We start from the raw sequence: 21524 nt of genomic DNA, 5'->3' as shown, positions 1-21524 counted from the left end.
CCAAACTTTAACACCTTAGAATCATGTGTCTTTTATATGCAGTTTAACTCTAATTTACTTAAATATCACACAATGGATCTACCAGACTAACAACACGGGTTAGCTCAATAATGTCACCCTGTAAAGCGCTTAGGGTTGCACTTGCTATTTAAGCAGTGCTACACTAAAGAAGTTTGGTTGATGAACTAATGGTCTGTATTTATAAAAAAAAAACTTTGATAAAGATATTCTAATTACTTCCATGTAAAATTGTATCAATTCCTCGACACAGGGCAATAGATGGTAAGAACAGAGTGGTTGGCTCACTGCAGGGGTTAGGAAATTATAAAGTAACACAAGTAAATATCATTTTAGAGCTTATTTAACTGGAGCAACGTCTTTCAATTAAGCACAAAAAAAAAAAAAAAAAAAATCACACAAGAGAACTGCTCTGATATACCATCAGCGTAGATGATACACAGCCTGCATGTATATGGGAGAAAAGGCTGGTCTGCTTTTATGCTGAGGCATGCCGAATCATCGCACCCACTTGTTTACGAAAGGTTTGTTGAGTGTACACTTGTGTAACATGGAGACTAATATAACAGAGATTGCACATAAGTGTCAAATTCTCCTTAGTAACCACAATCACTAACTTCAATGTATTTAAATGGTAGACCAACACAATGTAGCACATAATTGTGAAGTAGAAGACAAAATGACATTTTAAAAATCTTTTTTACACATACCAATCTGAAACGTGTGGCTTACATTTGTATGCGGCCCCCTTTACTCTGATATCCCAAAATATAATCCAATGCAAACAATTTCCTTCAGAATTCATCTAATCTATAAATAAGAGGACACCTTTGTTTAAATTCATCTCAGTACAAATACAGTTGTTACATCTGTGTGTGTTTGCTCTGCTACCTTTATTGACCATGTTCACGGTTTTTTGTTGTTTAGCTGTAAGACTTTTATTACATAAAGCAGTCTTATCTACTGTGTTTTTTTTTTTAGATTTGCTATATAAATAAATTTGACTTGCTGTTCAGTGAATGCCTCCAATGCTTATCAGAGAACACTGGTGAGGAAACATTCATTAAGACGTAGGAACACACCAGACATGTCAGAAATAATCTGCAAACCTACCAAGACTAAACTGCCTTTCAAGGAGAGTGTTAACCAGGGGAAAAAATTAGATCTCTGGTAACTGTGAGAGAGCTGTAGAGACCCTAAAGCTCAGACGTGACAGGACAACTATTAGCTGTGCACTGCAAAAATCCAGGATTTAGTGGCCCGAAGAAAGCAATTTTGGAAATAAAGCCACAGGAAGTCTCATTTAAAGTTTGCCCTTAATCATCTAGGGGACACAGCTAACATGTTGAAGAAAGTGCACGTGTCAAACCAAAACCAAAACTGAACTTTTTGGCCTACATTCCAAATCCCATGTCAGGTGCAAAACCTGAACACATCATAACTCCTATGAAACATGGTGGTGGCACCATCAAGCTGTGGGGATGTCTTCCTTCAGCATGGACAGGGACGTTAGTGAGAGTTAATTGAAATATTGATGAAGTTAAATGCAGGGCAACCCTGGAAGAAAAAAATGTTAGGCTGTAAAAGACTTGAGACTGGGGAGGAGTTTCCCCTTCCGGCAACAGGACAATGACCTTCAGCATACAGACAGAGCTGCAGTGGAATGATTTGAAGTGCATTTGTGTATTAGAATGGCCCAGTCAGTGCTGTGGATATCATGTATTTTCACAATGATGCACTCATCTGTGTTGATCTATCAACAAAACACGAATGCATGGTTCAAAGGTGATGAAACGGGGCGGGCGTATGCTTTAACTGAATAAAAGCTAAACATTTCACCCCGAAGACTCTGTCGCCCTCTAGTGGAAGCTGCGCTGCAGGAGGAGAGGGTGCAGGTCAGGTTGTTCTGGTGAGGCAGTTCCCCTGAGGGCTGGCAGGCAGGAGCTGAGGCGGAGGACAGCAGCTGACTCGGTTTTTACAGCCGCAGAGCCGAACAGGAGCCGCCGCTGACAGCCACTTCCACAGGTAAGATGTCGCCTCTAAGCTTTCTATAAAGTTCAACTGGAAGTTTCCGTCCGGCTAGGTTTAATCAACTCCCTGTCAGTTAAATAAAGTCGCCGCCGTTTCCATGAAACACCGTTTAATCTCCACGGCGGCTTGTTTCTGGCAAAGGAGCAGCTCAGCTGCAGCCAGCTAAGGTAACGTTAGCATGACGTGACTTCTCTGTAGCCGACTCGCTAAACTCTTCTCACCAGGTGCTCTCAGGTGTTTTTATGACATTGCAAAGAGAAAAAAGACGTCCTGGCCGTTGGAGTCTTGCTGCTATGAATGAAGGCAGGAAAGTTAAACTGCTCTCTACCTGTCAGACCAACAACTACCTGTTGAACCAGTGTAGGTGGACCTCAATGGAGGGTTAGCTAATCTGCTGCTGCTGGAGCGTCTAATTACCGTTTAAAATGGCAATAAATCAAAACAAAAGCCCAACTTGTTTAGGCTATTTCTATGTTCACCTGAAATTAAAGTCGCCCGAAAAGCGATAAACTATGGTTGACAATGGGATATCAATTCAATTCAATTCAAAGATACTTTATTGATCCCCGAGGAGAAATTAGAGATCCAGTACAACCCATCCAGACAGACATCATGACACAAGACAAGAGGGGGACGGGTCACCGAGGCTTTGCTGCCCACTCACAGGCGCTGCCCTTGTTAGATGAGAAAAGAGGCCACATTAGGAAAGTAGAGGGAAATATGATTTTTTTTCCCACTTTATCCTTAGCAGGATACAGTTTGAGATGACTAAAAACCTCAGCACGAAGAAGCAACAAGTTTACAAAACACCATCATGCCAGGAACGGTGAAGGTGGTGTGAGAGGTGCATATGTTAGGGTCAAGTTCAGGGTCAAGTATATCTCCATTATAAAACCTTTGCCTCTGTGTTGTGAACTGTGTGGCCCTGGTAATAAAGTAATTAGATTATAAAGTCGTCTCACAATGCTTTGCTTTTAAATTTGACAAGTTTCTCACTGGTAGAGCTAAAAAAAAAAAAAAAAAAATACGTGTGGTTATTCAAAAGGTCGTTTTAATAAAAGTAAAACTTGTCTTGCAGAGCATTAGTGCTACTTGAACTTCTTCACATTTTACCACTGGAAACCTCAGTGTGTTGTATTGGGATTTTATGTAAGAGACCCACACAAATTGGCACATAATTGAGAAGTGGAAGGTGATTTTTAGATGGTTTTCTAATCTTTCTTTTGCATTAAGCCCCATTTACTCTGATACCCTTAAATAAACGTTCTTCAGCTGGGACAGGGAAGCTGATAGCAGTTGATGGGAAGATGGATAGAGCTAAATAAAAGGGTAATCCTTGGAAGAAACCAGTTAGATCAGGGGGTTGTCACACTCCAGTCATTTAGGGCCAACATCCTGCAACCTTAGATGTGTCCCCGGTCCAACACGCCTGACTCAAATGGCTCAGTTGCGTCCTCAGCATGCAGTCCAGTTCTACAGAGTCCTGGTAATGATCTAATCATGTGTGTTGAAGCAGAGATGCAAAGGTGGCAGGACGCCGGCCCTATGGGACTGTTGCTTGACACCCATGGCCCAGAGGCTACAGAGGTCCTGGGATCCAAAACATGGAAATAAACAAATGACTGGACAAACAGAAAAAGATTATTATGCATTGGCAGTGCAGGAATGGTTAAAGATGTGATTTAATTACCTTTTAGCTCACAAGTGGAAATTTTCAAAATTCAAAAATGAGCAGAAAGGTCTGAAAGTGGAATCCCAGTTAGGAAAACAGGTTGTCTCTTCCAATATGGCAGCTTTCACTAGAATAATCACAGTAAAAATGGTTTATTAAAACCATTTATCTCATTAAATCTTTCCCATACAGTGCTATGCAATCTTCCCTAGTTAACACTAGTTTTGAAACATGGAACAGGAACATAGCTAGGTTGGGTTTGATGTCATTGCTAGATCCTAGTTCCGACTGTAGAGGGAAATGGAGCACAGCATAACCAGCTTAACCAGCAGGCGTTCCTGGTTCCCTGTCCAGACCTAAATGTGACAGGACTTGCTGTTCACAAACTATCTGTCCAATCTTACTAAGCTAAGCTAAGCTAATTTGCAAGTAAAAATGTTAAAACATCTCATACCGTAGATGTGCAAAGCTGGAGACATGCCTCAAAAGAGATGCTGGTGTCATTGCAACAAAAGGTGGTTCCATGAAGCATTGTTTCAGGGAGGAGCTGAACACCACATTTATTTTTTTAAATCTTTGTATCCTTTTTTTTTTTTCATCTCACAAATGTGCAATAATTTATGTTATCAAATAAAATCCCAATAGAAAACGTTAAAGTTTGTGGCAAAATGTGAAAACATTCAAGGTATGAATACTTTTGCAAGGTACAGACATAACATCTTTGGGAAATGGATTGTGTTTTGGAAAGTCTGGAATTATTTCATGATTGTGCCCTAATAGTTGTGAAAAACTTGCCCCACCAACCACCCGAGTATTGGACTTTAACTCTGCGTCCAAGACTTTTAACCCTAATGAGCTCACGCACATTAAAGCTTGTAAAGCTGGCCTCCTAGGTATTGCAGAGTATGAGCAAAGTACTTTTAAAACAGCTTTTCAGCAGTAAATATAGTCACGTATTTGTAAATGTTATAATATGGACAAGGGTGGGTTCTCTGTGATGCACAACGTGAAGGCATGAGCACAGCTTCAGGTTATATCGTGGATCCGGAAGGAAATAATACCATAGTTTAATACCATAGTAAGATTAGATGTTAAAACACGTGCTTTAGTGGACTGTACTCTGTGTGAGCTTATAAGGGAGAAAGCTGGGGTGTGGTGCAGGGTACATGTGGGACGAACCCATGCTGTTAGTCAGTTAACGCACCTCTTCCAAACCTCCTCAGATGGGTACTTTAATTCTCTGCATAGCAGAAGTTTGGGAAAATGTGCAAACACAAGGTCGATTTTGGCAAATCCTTTTTGTAACCAAGCTTGTGACTTCACTAGTTATTACAAAGAGATTTGTTGGTAAGCTTTGGGTGGTTTATGCTTTATAATGATTACAAAAATCCAGATGGCTCAAAGAGGCTTGGCTTTGCATGTGCTTAAATTCCTCTGTCTGTTCCTTACCTGCTGCCGGCAGCTTGGCTTACTATCATTTCCATGTTGAAAAATGAGAAATTATGCATTCAGACTTTATCTCGAAAGCAAAGTTTCCAGATTCTTTCGTCCACATTTACTCACTGTTTTCCTTTTACTCCAAGGTGTGTGTCACTCACTCACTCACTCACTCACCAGGCCTTTGGCTACTTGGCAGAATTACTGAGATTTCTGGTTAATTATATGGTGCAACCCAAATCTTTACACATGACAGAGCTTACTGTAGAGCCTCCTCGCTCTCTCTTTCTGTGCTTCTCGTTTCATCTTTCATTCAAGGCTGCCGGATGAATTATCATGTACAGATTTTGCGCAACCCCAGAATCGTATGTTTTGTCTCATCCATTTGTTTAAACTGATGCAAACAGTCTCCTGTTGTTATTTATTCACTCGGCGAGCTGTTTTAAGCTCCGCTTCTTCCGTAATTGATTTCAAAGCTGCACGGTAAGTGGCAAAAAAGCCTTTCTGTTTGATTTGCCAGGCAGCTCTGGCTTTGTTTTGGATTATATGCAGGATCGTTCCCGAACCATCAAACCACATTGACTCAGCATTGTTTGTTTCAGTGCACGAGTCAGGAAGGTGCACAGTGCTTCATCAAATAGTTGCACTGCGTTGTTGGCAGTACGCAGCACAGTTTGGACCTGATTCATGGTGATAAACCATGGATGAAGCACTTAGTGGCTCTGTGTGGTCGGATTTAAGTTTGAGCAGAGGTGTCGGCTGTGTAGCCGTGTTCTGGGAAGTGTGGTCAAGTTGTTCCACTGAGGTACCACCCATCTGAAGGATGGAAGAACTTCTGTGACTGTGTGTGTATTCATAGTACTCTATTCATTACAGCTGTTGAGAGAAAGTTTGTGTTTCCCGACAGCCTCCCCCTGTTCTAATTTAAGAAGACTATAACTGTCAGATCGATGCTGCAAAATGTTTCCGAAGACAAAACACACATTTTTCAGTATGAGTGAGCTGCTTCTGGAGTTTTCTTGGTGATCCTACCTTATATTTTCCGTCTGACTGGTCTGCGCCTGACTCAGAGACTCTCAAGGTCCTTACAGTCTTGTCAGCAACATATTCCATAACAGATATTGTGAAAGAACCCAAATATCCCTAAATCAGTGAGTCATGGAGAATCAGTTTTTTCCCCTTGCCATTAATTATTGTTATTAAATACATTATGATCAAGGCATATAAATCATAACTGGAATATACAAAGTCAGAAACTATCATGGTAATGTTTACACACTGGAACAGACCCTTTTGATTTTTGTCCAGCTTCCGTGGTGGACTGGAGCTGAGTGGGATAGTGGATAAGTAAAAGCTCTTTGAAGTGACAAGTTGGGTATAAAAAATGATTTTATTATCCTGCCAAAGTCATCACAGCGAGGGACGCACTGAGAAACCAGCTGGTGAACGGAGTCCGATGTCTTTCAGCTTTATCAGCCCTAACCATCGGTCAGTTGGAAACCATGCTTACCGGGTCATACGGACAGCAACCCTTTTCTTGGTAGATGACGCTGCTGAGTCTAAAGACAAAGTTCAGTTTCAATGAGCTGTTTTAAAAACGGGTCAAGAGGAAGCACAGGGATGTAAGAAGCTGTTTAAAAGGAAACAGAACTTACTGCGAAACGTTGAGACATGGCTGCAGTTCATTCCATGAGTGCAAGACTTTCAGCAGATAACAGGAAGCCACAATTTCTGTTTTATCCTTTGGAGGTTTCAGTGTTTGCCTGTTATGGAAACTGCTGATTTTGGAAATGTTGACTTGTTGAAAATCTCTGGATGAAGGATCTCCGTTCTCCACAGGGAAATACACATGGCGACCACTATTTCTGTTTTAGTCAAGCTAATCAGGCTAAAATGTCAGTTCCAAAATCAGCATGTCTAACAGCAATACCAATGTAGTTCGTTGGCATTTATTTTGATTAAAAAAGTGTGTTTTCTCAGGCATCTGTTAGTGATGTGCTGTTAGCGATACCAAAAGGTGCCTGCAATGCACCAAGGAGTTTTTCAACCTTAACGCTTTTCTAGGCGACATAACGTCAGCACAGCACCTGTCAAAAAAAGTTTAAAGCAATCCTGTAACTGTTTATGCCTTTGCATTTGGGTTTTGTGCATTGCTAGAAAATTAATGTAGTAAAAAGGTTTTTCCTTAGTTTAGGAAAGGCTGTGATTGAATTTGCAATTTGATCCCTCAGTTTTGGACGCAGAATTAATTTGCAATATCAATGTACAAAAAGTCCTTCGTCTAGCAACGGTTTTGGTAAGGTGGACATAAACATTGGTATCCACAACATGTATATTGTTATATTAATATTCAGTAATATCAACTAGCAAGCTATTACTTTACACAATCCTTGTGCTTGTTCTGAGTAATATAAAGGTGTGTATAAGGCTTGTTGTAGATGTTTCTTCACTTTAAGAATATTGCATTAATTGCCATTTTCTAGAAATTAGATTTTCTTTCTTTACTGCAAACATCTGTTTATTTTAAATGACATGAAAATTCACACTGCTCAGTATCGTAGTGTCTGTGGCTGGAGCTGAGCTTTATTCCTCTGATACCCTGCACTGATTGGCTTTGACTGAGATTTGAGTTGTCCATCTCCCTCTGCCAAGGCCGCTAATCTGCAAACATTGTCCTCTTGTGCCCTGATTGCGTGTTTGTGGTAATGAAAGGATTGTTGGAGATTCATAATGTTTTGCCTCTTCCATGGCATTCATGTTTATGTGTTTGTTTCATAACGTTTTGTTTTTCCATTTTTCCAGCAAATGATGGACAAGTCTGAAAGAGGTTTAATAGAGGTGCTCATCAGATGTAACAGCAACAGCTAAGCCTCCTAGTAAACAGTCAGGAGGTTTTAAAGAGGCAATTCCCTTTTGCCAGGAAGAAGTTTAAGTTGTTAATGAGATTGTTGTCACTCAAGAGATTGTGTTTGGTTAACAGTGATTTAGAGATGTGTTGGCTGAGACCAGCTCTCAAAGATAGAGCTGTGTTGCATTTGGAGCCTTGCTCGATGCTATTTAAATGCCAAGATATCAGTCTTATTGAGGCAGATCTGAGGTTCTAAACTCATCTGGACATTGCAATTCTCCATTTTGACCAGGACAGATCCGAAGGTCTGGTTGGTGCACTCTTGGAGTAAGTAGTAGGGTGGTCACGTATAGGACGGTTCATTGTTGTCAAAAATATGCTAAGCTCAGTATTTTTCATGATACTGCTGTTCAAACTACCAAAAACTAACACAATGAAGCAAGCACCAAGATCTGTTGTGCAGATGGCCCAAAATGCTGTTTCTTTTATGTTCTGGTCTGTTTGAAACCCACTTGATTTCACATGCTTTTGATAAAGTGTGTATTAAAGAGGTTTGCCTAAAAATTGTAATCATATCTGTGTATGAATACTATGTTAGAGCAATATATTTGTGTACTAATAATGATCTATTTTTAAAGATGAAAGTCAAGATATTTTAACTATGATTGAAACTTTTCAATTCAGAAAGCTTCATAGATACTCACCTGAGGGCTTGTAAAACATGTCCTGGTGCTGTGTTATGGTTTTACAGTATATTCATGCATCTCCTAAACTGGTAATGCTTTGGTAATTTAGTGCTTAGTAATATTTATCTAAAAAGCCATCTAATTGGTTTGTGTAGTTGACTTAAAAATGCTAAATTAATGTTTAAATGTATGGGAGGTAGAGGAGAGAGGGTTCTTTGCTGTTTACTTCATTTCCCTATGTGGTTCCCGTTAAAATTTTGAAAACATGTCCTCAGCAAACAGATTAACAAATTGTCATATGGACATACACAACCTGCCTTTCCATTGTTTCCTGAACAGTGACCCAATAGCAAGGGCAAATTAATTGAAGTGATCCAACGGAAAAACTGTGAGCTGGGTTTTAACTAGGGGTGCACCGATTAACCGGTTGGCCAATCGATTGGCCCTGTTGTGCAAGTTTTGTTTCTTTTTCAAATGTGAAACATAAAAGACTAAAGTACCTGCAATGCTGTAATTGTTTCATTTATAGTGGAGAGCACTTCCTCATGTTGTCAAAACAAGTTTGTATTGTTTCACTGGTAATGTTCAAGGTTTTTCAATAAAATAAGATTGGAATTTTGAAGGTGTATTGTGACCTTATAACACCTGACAGTGTCGGTTATTTAAAAAAAAAAAAACGGTAGCGACCAAAATCGGCAGATCAGGCTTTTTAAAAATCTGTGATCGTGATCGACCAGAAAACTGTAATCGGTGCACCACTAGTTTTTACTCTGATTTTCGATTATCATTTTGTGCAGGTATGTCGTTGATAAACTAATGTTTCGCTAATACAGACATTCTTGCTGTACTAGTGGGGATGGTGTTGTCCATGCAGAACTTTAAATGGTCTGCCCAGTTCAGTTATGGCTTTGATGTTATCTCCGTGTAGTTTGTAAAGTGAATACCAGTCTGTTGCCTCAAATCCTCTCCATAGAGCTTCTTCATCTGGCTGTGATCACTTCCTCATTGTTCTTTTACCATAGGTTGCCGTGAACAATGGTTTTCGTACACAGAAGAGACATGCAGTTGTTCTGCTTTGTCAGGAGGAGGTCTTGCAGAGGTGAAAAATGTAACATCCAATTGTACAGGTGTTTCCCAATAAAACCCAAACATTATTTAATGTTTTAACGTTTAGCATTGTTTCAAAATGTTGAATGCATTTAGAAAGGTATCTAGGAATTGTGCTCATCTTCCAGAGAATATGTAGGATAATTTACATTTTTACTGTCACTCCCAGTTACTGTTTATATTAAACCTTTTATGATAAAAGAATAGTGTTTATGTTTTATCACAATGACAACAGAAACTGCCCAAATGACCCCAATCAAATGTTTACATACCCTGCTTCCTAAAAGCGTATGTTGCCCATGTTTATTAAGGTAGTGAATGAGACACTTTCTTTTCACACACAGTAAAGCTGCCAATTCTTCCTGTAAAAACAGCCTTCAATTCCTGTACATTTTTGGGTTTGTTGTATATTCTGTAAAAAAAGGGTAAAAAATCAGAAATTAAGCCAAGGTGTGTAAACCTATGAGCACAACTGTATCTGGTAGCTCCATACTGATTCTTGTCTTTACTGAATAATTTGGTATGTGTACTAATGCTGCCACTTGCTGGTTATTAGTCAAGTCTATCAGCATTTCTAAGTTTTGTTCCTGTTTCTTTTTTTTTTTTTTATGTGAACACAGATTGAATGTTTCATAGCTTTGCCTTTTTAGGAGGTGGGTGAGTTAAGCTCAGTTTCCTCTCAGCATGTTGCAAATGTAACAAGTAACCATGTATCCTGGTCATACTTAGTACCTATTTGTTCATTATTTAAGTGGCTGATCTGGGAATTTTTTCTTAAATCTCAACGTAAGGAGATCCTTGGGTAGTGATTTGTGACGGAGGGCGAGTAGTTGGATCTTAACATAGACCATTCCCAATAAACGTCAAAGGAAACAGTGTGAAGATAAATCTCTATATGCTGAAAATATTAATGCTTATTGAGGATCATAGTTTTATAAGTCACTCTAGATTTATGTATCGTAATGTTCGGGTAAAACATTGTAGGAACAATAAACCTCTGTGAGACTGACCGTCTGAGAGGAAGTTTCTGATATTTTTAATCATTATGAGTACAGCTATTTGTCATCTAGTCAACCGATTCATGGAACTGTGTGCATTAAACATCACTCACCTTTTCAGCTGTTGGTTGGTTATTTGCTGCTGTAGTTCTGTCTTATCATTCACTCCCTCTATCTTAGTAGGTACTTCTAGTTGACCTTCCTCCCTGCGTGCACAGGCCACAGCCTGAATAATACATGAGTAGCTTGGAAAGAGGCGAGTGTGAGTCGTGTATCTCTACTGGATGTTAACGAAAGGTAATGAGAGAGATCTTAATGTCCGAAGTTGCTAGAGTTAGAACGTGCAGCATTGAACATTAGTTTTTAAGTATTTTGTCTTGATCTCATCCGTGTGGGAACAACCATAGCATGCAAAGTGTGTGTTAAACTTCAGCTTGTGTCAGTCATTAATGAAAAGCATCCCACCATCTCAAGTTTCTTCAGGAGAGAAGAGGGAGAGGAGGGAACTCAGGGGTTAAAGAAAACACTACTGGGAGTGCAGTTCGCATGCATTAGATTGTAATGTAGCGCTCACGTTTTTTCTTCCTGCCCACAGACTAGATCACAGAGGAGCAGAGCTGCTCACTACAACCTCCACACTGTCGGCTCTTCTCCTGAAGTCTCACCAGAACGTGCATCCCGAACGTCATCAAGAACGAGCCGTGGGGCATTTACTGTGTACCTCCATGGGATATATGAAATACACTGGGACTGGAGTGGACTGGGTCTGAACCCTGCACATGTGTGTTGTCATTGAGCCTCCTGGTTCTGTCTGCATAATGCAGGCGTTTGTTCATTGCCAGTGGATTCTGAAATCACCACCTGCTGTCGGATCCAGATCTTGGACATAATCAGCACCAGTACGAATTAAACGCTTAGGGGGCAGAAGAAGAGCCCGACCATCAGAGTAGTTTGACTCTGTGTTTCAAGTCCCACCTTTTTCCTCTCTTTGTGTCCTTGAATGTATCTATGCAAGTCTACTTACGCCTGAAATGGAAAGGACTGAAACTTTGCAGAAGTTAGCACTTTTTCCTTTAGGTAATAAGTCAACAACATTTCATTTTGGCACAATAAAAGTTTTTAAATAAAGCTTTGCTAACCCACCACAATCATGGAGCTATTTAGAGAAAAAGCAACTTAAGTTAATTATTTTTCAACAGTTTCTTTTTTTGTAATTTATTTATTTATGCACAGAAAACCTAGACCTTTTTTATGTTCTGCTAGACACTACGATGTAGCTCTTTGACCCGAGAGAAGACATGAGGGGGGGTTAATGTAAAGTTTTGAAACCCAAACACTAAAAGAATCAAAGAATCTAATCCCACAGACTAAGTTGAACACAGCACAATATAGTTACGATCCTGCTCGCCATGGCGGCAGATCATGGTGAACTGCTGGCTGAGATGGCCACAGTCGGGCGACTGAGTGCCACAGAGCGCCTGAAGCATGCACAGAAGCGCCGTACTCAACAGCTAAAGGCCTGGGCGCAGATGGAAAAGGATGCAGCACGAGGATCAAGGGCCAAAGCAGACAAAAAGAAGAAACGCACCACAAAAGTGACATTCCCCAACTCTATCACCTTGCTCGAAGCAGCTGCCCGCAATGACGTGGAGGAAGGTGAGATATAAACACAAACAGTGCGGTGCACAACTATTCATCTCCCTCAAACCTTTTCCCATTTTGTCACGTTACGACACACTTCAATGTGTTTTACTGTGATTTTTATGTAAAAATATTACTTAGAATTCATCTTTTTGATAACATGCAAAAAGACACCTAGGGTGGAAAACTAACACTTTACATCACAGTGAAAATGCAGTGAAACAAGGTGTAGGCAGCGTCATGCTGTGGGTATGCTTTCCTTCAGCAGAAGCAGCGAAGCTGATCAGACGTGATTGGAAGATGAATGGAGCAAATTCAGAACAAGCTTGGAGGAAACCCTGCTGGATGCAGAGGTTCACCTTACAACAGGACAACAACCTTCAGCGTAGAGCCAGAACTGCGATGCAGTGGTTTAGATCAGTGGTTCTGAAAGTTGATCCTCAGGACCCACTGTCCTGCATGGTTGAGCTGTTTCCCTGCTGCCAGACACTTGACAAATAAATGGGTGATTTAGAGACTTTCTGCAGCATCCGATGGTGTGCTGAGGAGGTAATTATTTGAATCAGGTGTGCTGGGTTAAGAGATGCATCTAAAACATGATGGACAGTGGGACCTGAGGTCCAGGATTGAGAACCACTGGTTTAGATCCAAGTGTATGGCCCAGTAGAAATCCAGACCTAGATTCATTTAAAGACCTTTGGGAGGACTTGAACATTGATGTTCACGAATGCTCTCAAATCCAATCTGGCTAAACTTGAACGATTTATCAAGGAAGAACATTTTCATTGGTCTCTGTCCAGAAACAAATTTGGTTCTGTTGAGGATCAACAGATGTGCCTTAACTATATCAACCCTGACCAGAAATTGGCTTTGCCTCTATGGTGGGTGTGTGTGTTCATAATTGTGTGCTTTTGCTTTTTCTAGTGAGAGAGCTGCTCAACAGTGGTGTCAGCCCAGATCTAGTCAATGAGGATGGGCTCACAGCCCTGCATCAGGTACACGCGTATTTTTGATGAGCAAATGGTAATGTTTTGTATTGTGAATTGTTTTATTGTGCACACTTGCCCAGGGACTGCAGATGGAAAGTAGCTGTGGCTAAGTCTGGTTTAAAGCATCTCTCCTCATTGTGAGATTACTGTTTTTGTACATAGTCCCTGACAAATAACTAATAAACTAACTTAATTATTAATTGAAATGTACAGGCCTGGTTTTTACATAACAAAAACTTGTCAGCACCTAAACACTTTCAAACAATGTTACTTTTTTCCAGAAACCACATACAACAGTAGGTGCACACAGACCTACTCCTGCATGAGTCAGCAGAAGTTCAGGGCCCATATTCTGAAAGATTCCCAGAGTCCTCTGAGAGCTCCTAACTTTGCTGGCAAGGACTCCTCGCTTCAGGGTGATTCAGTTCGCTGCTGAGAGCAACTCTGAGCGAGGAGACATAACTTCCTATCTTAGTGAGGATGTGTGGTTGACCCTGTTGCTAGGCGGGGCGCTGTCTTCTGAAACCTGTGATTGGTTGTTACAAAACACAAAAAAATAAAACAAATGCGCCCCTAGTAATCAATTTAGAGAAATCAAGCGATAATAAAATTTAGACTGGATTAAGAAAAGTATAAATCATGTTGATAAAACTCATTCATTGAGAGAATTGATTGTTACACAACATCACAATGTTTGAAAGGACCTTATTTACATGCTCATTATTTTGATTTGCTTATTGTTTACTCGCCATGCTGGTCGTTTTCCTGCTTCGTCTATTTGATATGTATCACCTGTCAGCATTGTACTGTGATTGCCTTCCATATTAACCAAAACAAAACGGAGAGAAAAAAAAGGTGGAGAAATCTGAACTGGAACGGGGAGCAGAGCCTGCTGTTGGCACAGCTGGTGGAGGAGAACAGAGCAGTGTTGAAAGGTAGATTTGGTCCCAGGATCACAAAGAGGCAGACTTGGTAGAACATTTCTGCTGTTCCCTCCGCTTTCAGCACCAGCCTGGACTTTGTTTTACTTTTAAAATTTTTTTTTCAAATGTTTATTTTTGAAGCATTTTACAGTTTGTAAAAATTAAAATAATTCTCTATGATATTGTTTGTAATTTATTCACTTGTTGTTCATTCATGTTTCTATTATTTATTTATCTTCCTAATATTACCTTACTAGAGGTTCACCTTGAATCTGTCCTGCCACTGAAACTATTTAATCTCCCCCCATGTAGGATGATAAACTTTATCTTATCTTTATATTAATAATTGTATGATTGTTATAGAAGTTTATTTGCTCATTTACTCGTGTGTTTAGGAGTTGGATCCCTGCACGATCGAGACATTAGCGTTTTATTAATTCACTGTTGATCATTTTATGGAAAATATCTCTCCGTTCTTTGTCTTTCAACCATCCACCCTGCTTGATATACTCCTAGGCTCACTCAAGGTTCTCCTCACTACTTTTAACATTTCCTCAAGTTAGGAGCTCTGTTAAGGCCTTAAATGCTTTGTGAATAACTCTTATCAAGGGAACATTCTAAGAAAAATCGAAGATTGCTGTCACTAGGAGCAACTTTTAGTCTTTGGATTGTTTGTGAACAATCAGATCTGTAACAAACGAAAATCACAATTTTTTTAAATGTTTGACTTTCCTGTGTTGTGTCTGTCATGTTTGCTGCCATCGTGTCCTTTTTTTTTTGTCTGTATTATGTATAAATCTTTAGTTATCCTAGTTTACATAAGGGCGCAGATAGTTCCAGCCCGCTTTTCTTCAAAGCCCAGACGTTTTAGAATGAAGGGGATATTCTGAAGCCCATACTTGCTTTCAAAAAGTCAGATTTAGAGGAAATAAAGTAATTCCTTTGATTTAACTGTGTATCTAACATGTTCAGTTTGTTTTTTTATCATTCATTCTCCCTATAAGTTTATGTAAGTTTCTGCCTCTTCTCATGAAAGGAGAGTTTTTAAATACAAAGAACTCTTTATAAAATCAGTCACAGCACAGTCGTCTTCTAGGAAAAACTTTCTATTTGCACAGCAGAAGCCTGAGCCGTTCATACAATTTTTTCCTCTTAAGCAAGTTTAGTTGTTGCATTTAAAATCAAGCAAAGATTTACCCATTTATGTGTTTTGAACCTTTTTATGTTCTGCATGCACCTGGTGCGGCTTTTTCTTGGACATCTACCTGTGTTTTCTCTTCTCAGTGCTGCATTGATGACTTTGTGGAGATCGTGCAGTGCCTGCTGGACGCCGGTGCCTCTGTGAACGCCTGTGACAGTGAGCTGTGGACACCGCTGCACGCTGCTGCCACCTGTGGACACACTGGACTAGTGCAGCTCCTCATCCAGGCGTGAGTCTAATACAGATCTGCAGTTCATGCTCAATTTGCCCTTTTCTCTTCTGTATTTCTATTGTTTAGAATTGTATAATTACATACAATATTTTGACAGCTATAAGCAGACCCTCTTCCTCTTGTATTAGAATATATGTTTTTATTTTCAGAGGATAAACAGATTTGGAGGCTAAGATGAACGGAATATGCAAAAACAATGGAAATATGGCTGCAGTTTGTCTCTGAAAACATTGCTTTGTACATGAGGGTGTGGTACTCTGATCCTGATCAATTTGCATGTCTGTCCACGTGTGTATTTTCCTGTAGCGGCGCTGACCCGCTGGCTGTCAATGCAGATGGCAACATGGCCTATGACCTCTGTGAGGATGAGGCTACCCTCGAGCTGCTAGAGATGGTTATGGCTGAACAGGGTCAGGAAGCAGAGTCAACACCAGAAATGTTTTATTTTGCCCCTTGAAGCATTGTAGTTTAACTTCAAATATTTGTTTGAATATTAAATCCTTTAAAATACAGAAAAAAATAACTTTAATGAATTCATGTTTTTTACAGTTAAAGTTAGGTGGCACTTACACTGTGAAGGATACCAATATCTTTGGGGTTTTTTTTTTTCTTCCCAGGGATAACTCGGGACCAGATAGATGAATGCAGAGGAGCTAGAGAGATGACAATGCTTGCTGATATCCAGGCTTTGATTCAGACTGGAGCAGATTTAAATGCACAGGACAACAATGGAGCAACACTGGTGAGAAAGAAGAAAACATCTAGATAAATATTATTGTAACACATGGTACACAGTCTCAGAGGGTACCAGTATGTAGTCTCAGCCTCCATCAGCTGCAGACTCGCACCCATAGGATACGTCCAGCACTTAAAAAGGCTTGTTTTTTTTCCTTCTCATTTCAGCTCCATATAGCATCTGCCAATGGCTATATGTCTGTAGCAGAGCTGCTAGTAGATCACAGGGCTCAGCTGGAGCTGAAAGACTCCGATGGATGGACGCCACTTCATGCTGCTGCCTGCTGGGGACAGGTTCGTGCTGCATCCACCTTTAAACAACCTTATTTTTAACTATCTTCTGAGTATTGCTTGTTTTCACGTGATCCATAGATCCAAGTAGTGGAGCTGCTGGTGGCCCACGGAGCCGATCTGAACTCCAAGTCTGTTTTAGATGAGATGCCGCTCGGTGAGATCAGAGAGTTTTGCAATCATTTTGCAATGTGATTTACTCTGTTGAAGAGAAATCCATTTATTTCTCTCAAATACCTTTGCTAAATGTGTAATTTTCTGTCTGGACCTGTTGCTTCCTTTTCAGATGTATGTATTGATGAAGAGGTCAGATCCAAACTGATGGACTTGAAGCACAAACACGATGCCATCATGAAAAGTCAAGACAAGCAGAAGGGCACGCTGCAAAGACGAGTATCCAGCACTGGAAGTAGAGGGTAAATAAGGGAATTCAAGAGACACCAGAGCTTGAAATTTCTTCCAGAAGTAGGAGCAGTGAAGTGTTTGACTTCATTTCCATCTCATTTGCCCATACAGGAAGGTGGTGCGTCGGGTCAGCGTGAACGAACGCTCCAGTCTGTACCGGCGGGAGCACCACAAAGAGGCAATCGTGTGGCAGGAACGCGGCCGCCAGCCTATAGCACAGGATGATGACGAAGACAGACAGACTGATAATGAGCTGCTGCAGCATGTTGCTATGGTGACAAAAAAATGACTTCTATTACTTCTTTTATCTCATCAAAAGTGTGACGTGATGAACCCGTTAGTTTTGTTTTATTTTACTGAACGTTTCCCTTGTTTTCTAGGCCGCTGCTGGTGCAACAACAGCAGCAAAGCATTTGGAGGAACTGGAGAGTGCAGACAGAAAGATTGCATCATCTAGCGTAGCAAATGGCGAGACGTCCGTGTCTCTGGCTTCTTCTGTGCCCGGAGAGCTGTGGAGCGGTGGGGGCCGCATGGATCGCAGTGCCACCTACGAGCTCAGTCCTGCGTCTGGAGCCAGGCATGCAGAGGGCGAGGGTGCAGACAGTATGACTCGGGAAAAATCGCACCAAACCCTGGCTGACTTGAAGCGCCAGCGGGCAGCTGCCAAGCTAAATAAGTATCCTGCACCTCCTCCCCCGCTGCCCTCCACTGTAGAGGTAGAGGAGCCTTCTGTTGCAGCTACCCAAATTACAACCCCTCAGGCTCAATCAGAAATCCAAATGACTCCGACTCCAGAGCAGTCAGCTTCTCCCAGCCAGGTGTTCTTCACCCCAGCCAGCGGAGATCCTCCATTGCTGAAACTTCGAGCCCCTGAGGAGGAGCAGACCACCAATAAGGAGCCATGCTGTGGCCTCATGTAGATGCTCTCTGCTGCCTCCAGGGGGCAGAAGCCCTTCAAAGTGACAAACACATTTCAGAACAGACATGTTTTCACTGTCAGTTAAGGCCACATGCAATCTGATCTCACGACAGAATGTGTAATGACTATGTTGGTTTAGAAAATCTGCAACACAACATGTTCCAAAAACACCCACAGAGAAGAGCTTCTGTCTTGCTAAGGAGTTACGGTGTCTTGCACAATTCTTCACATTCCTTGAACTTTTTCACGTTTTATCAAGCCACAAACTTTGGGTTTATTTTATGGGGATTTTATGTGGTACACCAACACAGGGTAGTGCATAATTGTGTAGTGGATAGTAAAAGATACATGGTTCTCAGTGTTTTTTCTACAAAAAATAAATCTGATGTTTGGCTGCCCATTTCTCTTTTGTAGAAGTACATTTTGCTGCACTTACAGCTGTCAGTCTTTTATGTTTCTACCACCTTTGCTCATCTAGAGTCTGGACTTACTCAGCAAATTAGCTCAAGCTCAGTTAGGTTAAATGCAGGGCATCTGTGAACAGAGATTTTCAATACTCCACAGATTCCCTAATTGGATTCAGGGTTGGACTTTGACTGGGCCATTGTAAAACATGAATGTGCTTTGACTTGTTAATTCTATTGTAGCTCTGGTTGTATGTTCACGGTTGTTCTGTTAGAAGTTGAATCTTTGCCCTAGTCTTAGATGGCCATTTTTTTTAATGCATTGTCTTGTATTTCGGTCCATTCATTCACTGAAGAAAAACATTCCCAAAGCATGATGCTGCCACCACCATGTGTGGGTTCCTTGTTCTTCATGATGCCGTTTCTTTACTAATGATCTCTTAAAACCTCTGAGGCCTTCATAGAATAGCTGGATTTATACTCAGATTAAACCACACACCAGTGGACTTCTTTTACTCATTAGGTGACTGAAGGCATTTGGTTGTGCTGGATTTTATTTAGGGGTTTTAGATCATCCCATTCACACCAGACTTTTCATGTTTTCATTGGTAACAACTTTAAAAAAATGATTTGTTGTCCTGTTGGTTCAGTTGTGCAATACTTTGAGAAATCACATAAAATCCTGTCAAAATGCAGATGTTTGTGGTTGTCATGACAAAATGTGAAAAAGCTGAAGTACCTCTGCAGGGTGCTGGACATGCCTTTAAACATTGACAATCCATACACTGTATAGTGTTGATACTGTTGACTTGGCCAAAACTACTGTATATGATGCAAGAACTCACTGGTTGGCGCTTTTCTGCACAAAGGTTTTAATGTTTTTTTCGATTTTCTTCTGCTTCTTATATACTTTACCCTAAATGACAAATAATTGGGGAAGGGGGAGTTAAAGGTACATCCTTAGAGTTAGGATTTGGTTTCCACACTAGGTCTGGATATTAATTATAGTCGCATAAAGGTGTGGACTAACGCTCTTATTGCACATTTTCTGGTGAGACTGGATGGCCCCGTGCCAATAATGGTTTGATGTCCATCACTGTCCTCTTGTATGTTTATTTCCCCCATGTTTCCTCCTCTTCCATTCAGCCTACACACTCCAGCATTGCCTCCTGCTGCCTTCCTCTTGGTGGCTTTGTTCTGTTGAATGTAAAGTTTTTCACTCGAGCTCAGGAGAATTACAAAATCCAGAGTAAGTCTGCGTAAACATCAAGTTATCTTTTGAATCAACTGGTTTATCTTGATAAAGAGTGGCTTCCTTTAATCGCTGGTATGAAGTATGCATTTCAATTCAAAGTAAATGTCTGGATTACTGAATAATTTAAGTTTTTTGTATTTTGAGTTTAGAAAAATACTGATTTTTGTTCTTTTAAAATTCATAAAAAATTGCATTTCAATATTACAATGGTGTAATTTGTACATTTTGTTTTTCTTTGATATGAAATCATTTCTCTTTACATCAATGAACAATTTTACATTTCTCCAAACCAGATCTCCATTCTTTTATCAGTATTTGTTTTTCTACCCTCAGAATTTAATCGCATTATTTATTTGTCTCACTCTGAGAAAAGAGAACTGTTTGTACAACTTTTAAAGATAATGCTACAAAGGAAAAACTGAAAGAAAAATATTTTTGCATTCACATAATGATCGAAGACGTGTTTAAATGTATGGTGATTCAAAAAAAATTGTCACATTTTTAATGATCAGAGTTTGGTGCCTTCATTTGGTGGCTCGTTTAACATTGGTTTGCAATGTTTGCACAATGCCCCACATGTAAATGTTGGAGAGCTTTGGAATTAAATAATATGACATGGACTTGATGTTCCTACAATGTACTTCATTTACTGTAAAGCGTCACAAGTTTGTTGTTTTTATTGATCCCTGTTGAAAACGAGAAGACATAAATACATTGTTTTCACCAATAGATTTTGTATTTTAATATTGCACATGCACTTAACACATTCGGATAGGGTAACTGCAGATTACTACATTTATATATAGTTGAAACCAGATATTTATATACACCAGTATAAAAATGTCTTACTATCTGACATTAAATCAGTCCAGTAGTTTCTTCTCACAATAGTTTGCTGTAATTTTGGCCTATTTCCCCTTATGTAACTTAGTCAGCACCGCCCACAAATATTGTATGGGACTGTGATGGTCACTCCAGAATATTGACTTTGTAGTCCTTGAGCCACCTCGTATCTGATGAAATATTTAGGATTATTGGGCGTTTGGAAGAACCATTTGTGCCCAAGCTTCAACTTCCTGCCTGACATCTTGAAACGTTGCTTCAATATTTCCACATTGTTGTTTCTTCATGATACCATCTATTTGGTGAAGTGAACCAATCCCTACTGCAACAAAACAGCAACACATGACACTATGCTTCACAGTAGGGATGGTGTTTTCAACCTTGCAAGCTGCTTCTTTTTTCCTCCAAATGTAACAATGGCCATAATCGTGAAACCCTTCAGTCCCAGTTTCAACAGACCACAGAATTACTTTCTAGGAAAAATAAGGTCTTTGTCGCAGCAAACTGTAATCTGGTTTTTTATGCTGCTTTTGGAGTAGATGGCTTCTTCCTCACTGGGTAGCCCTTTAAGCCCAAGTTGTTGCTGGACTTGTTTCACTCTTGAAAGCCTCTTCATAAGGTTTTTTGGTTTTGTGCTGGTGTTGATTTGCCCGATACACACCAAAACACATTCATCTTCGGGACACAGAACACGTCTCCTGCCTGAACTGTATGATAGAGTTTATACTCGTGTAAAAAAAATTTAAACAGATTAACATGGAACCTTCAGGCATCTGGAAATTGTGCCCATGGATGAACCCATGTGAAGGTCCTCTGTTATATCCTCGATATCTTGGCTAGGTTCTTGTGGCTTTTCCATGATGTCGCTCTAGGAAGCAATGGGCCTTAA

General features: G+C 40.2%; 1 protein-coding gene across 7 annotated transcripts; it reads left to right on the top strand.

The window, feature by feature from the left end:
- The first annotated feature begins 1877 nt into the window (after window positions 1-1877).
- Window positions 1878-20521, top strand: ppp1r16a (protein phosphatase 1, regulatory subunit 16A). 7 transcript variants are annotated; one of them, XM_047350273.1, is made up of 12 exons: window positions 1878-2043; window positions 10978-11094; window positions 11393-12453; window positions 13363-13433; window positions 15635-15780; window positions 16090-16193; window positions 16401-16525; window positions 16687-16812; window positions 16891-16966; window positions 17096-17225; window positions 17326-17488; window positions 17595-20521. In XM_047350273.1, exons 3-12 carry the CDS (start codon window positions 12207-12209, stop codon window positions 18132-18134), a joined length of 1728 nt encoding a protein of 575 aa, XP_047206229.1. In that variant the 5' UTR covers window positions 1878-2043; window positions 10978-11094; window positions 11393-12206; the 3' UTR covers window positions 18135-20521. The 7 variants fall into 7 exon arrangements, with proteins under 7 accessions (XP_047206229.1, XP_047206228.1, XP_047206224.1 ...); XM_047350268.1 differs by lacking the exon at window positions 1878-2043 and adding an exon at window positions 9709-9791 and having other exon boundaries at window positions 10981-11094; XM_047350267.1 differs by lacking the exon at window positions 1878-2043 and adding an exon at window positions 9709-9791.
- Window positions 20522-21524: the final 1003 nt, after the last annotated feature.

This window comes from Girardinichthys multiradiatus, chromosome 21, assembly GCF_021462225.1.
Source record: "Girardinichthys multiradiatus isolate DD_20200921_A chromosome 21, DD_fGirMul_XY1, whole genome shotgun sequence".
Taxonomy (NCBI): Eukaryota; Metazoa; Chordata; class Actinopteri; order Cyprinodontiformes; family Goodeidae; genus Girardinichthys; species Girardinichthys multiradiatus.
This window is presented reverse-complemented; position numbering and strand designations above follow the sequence as displayed.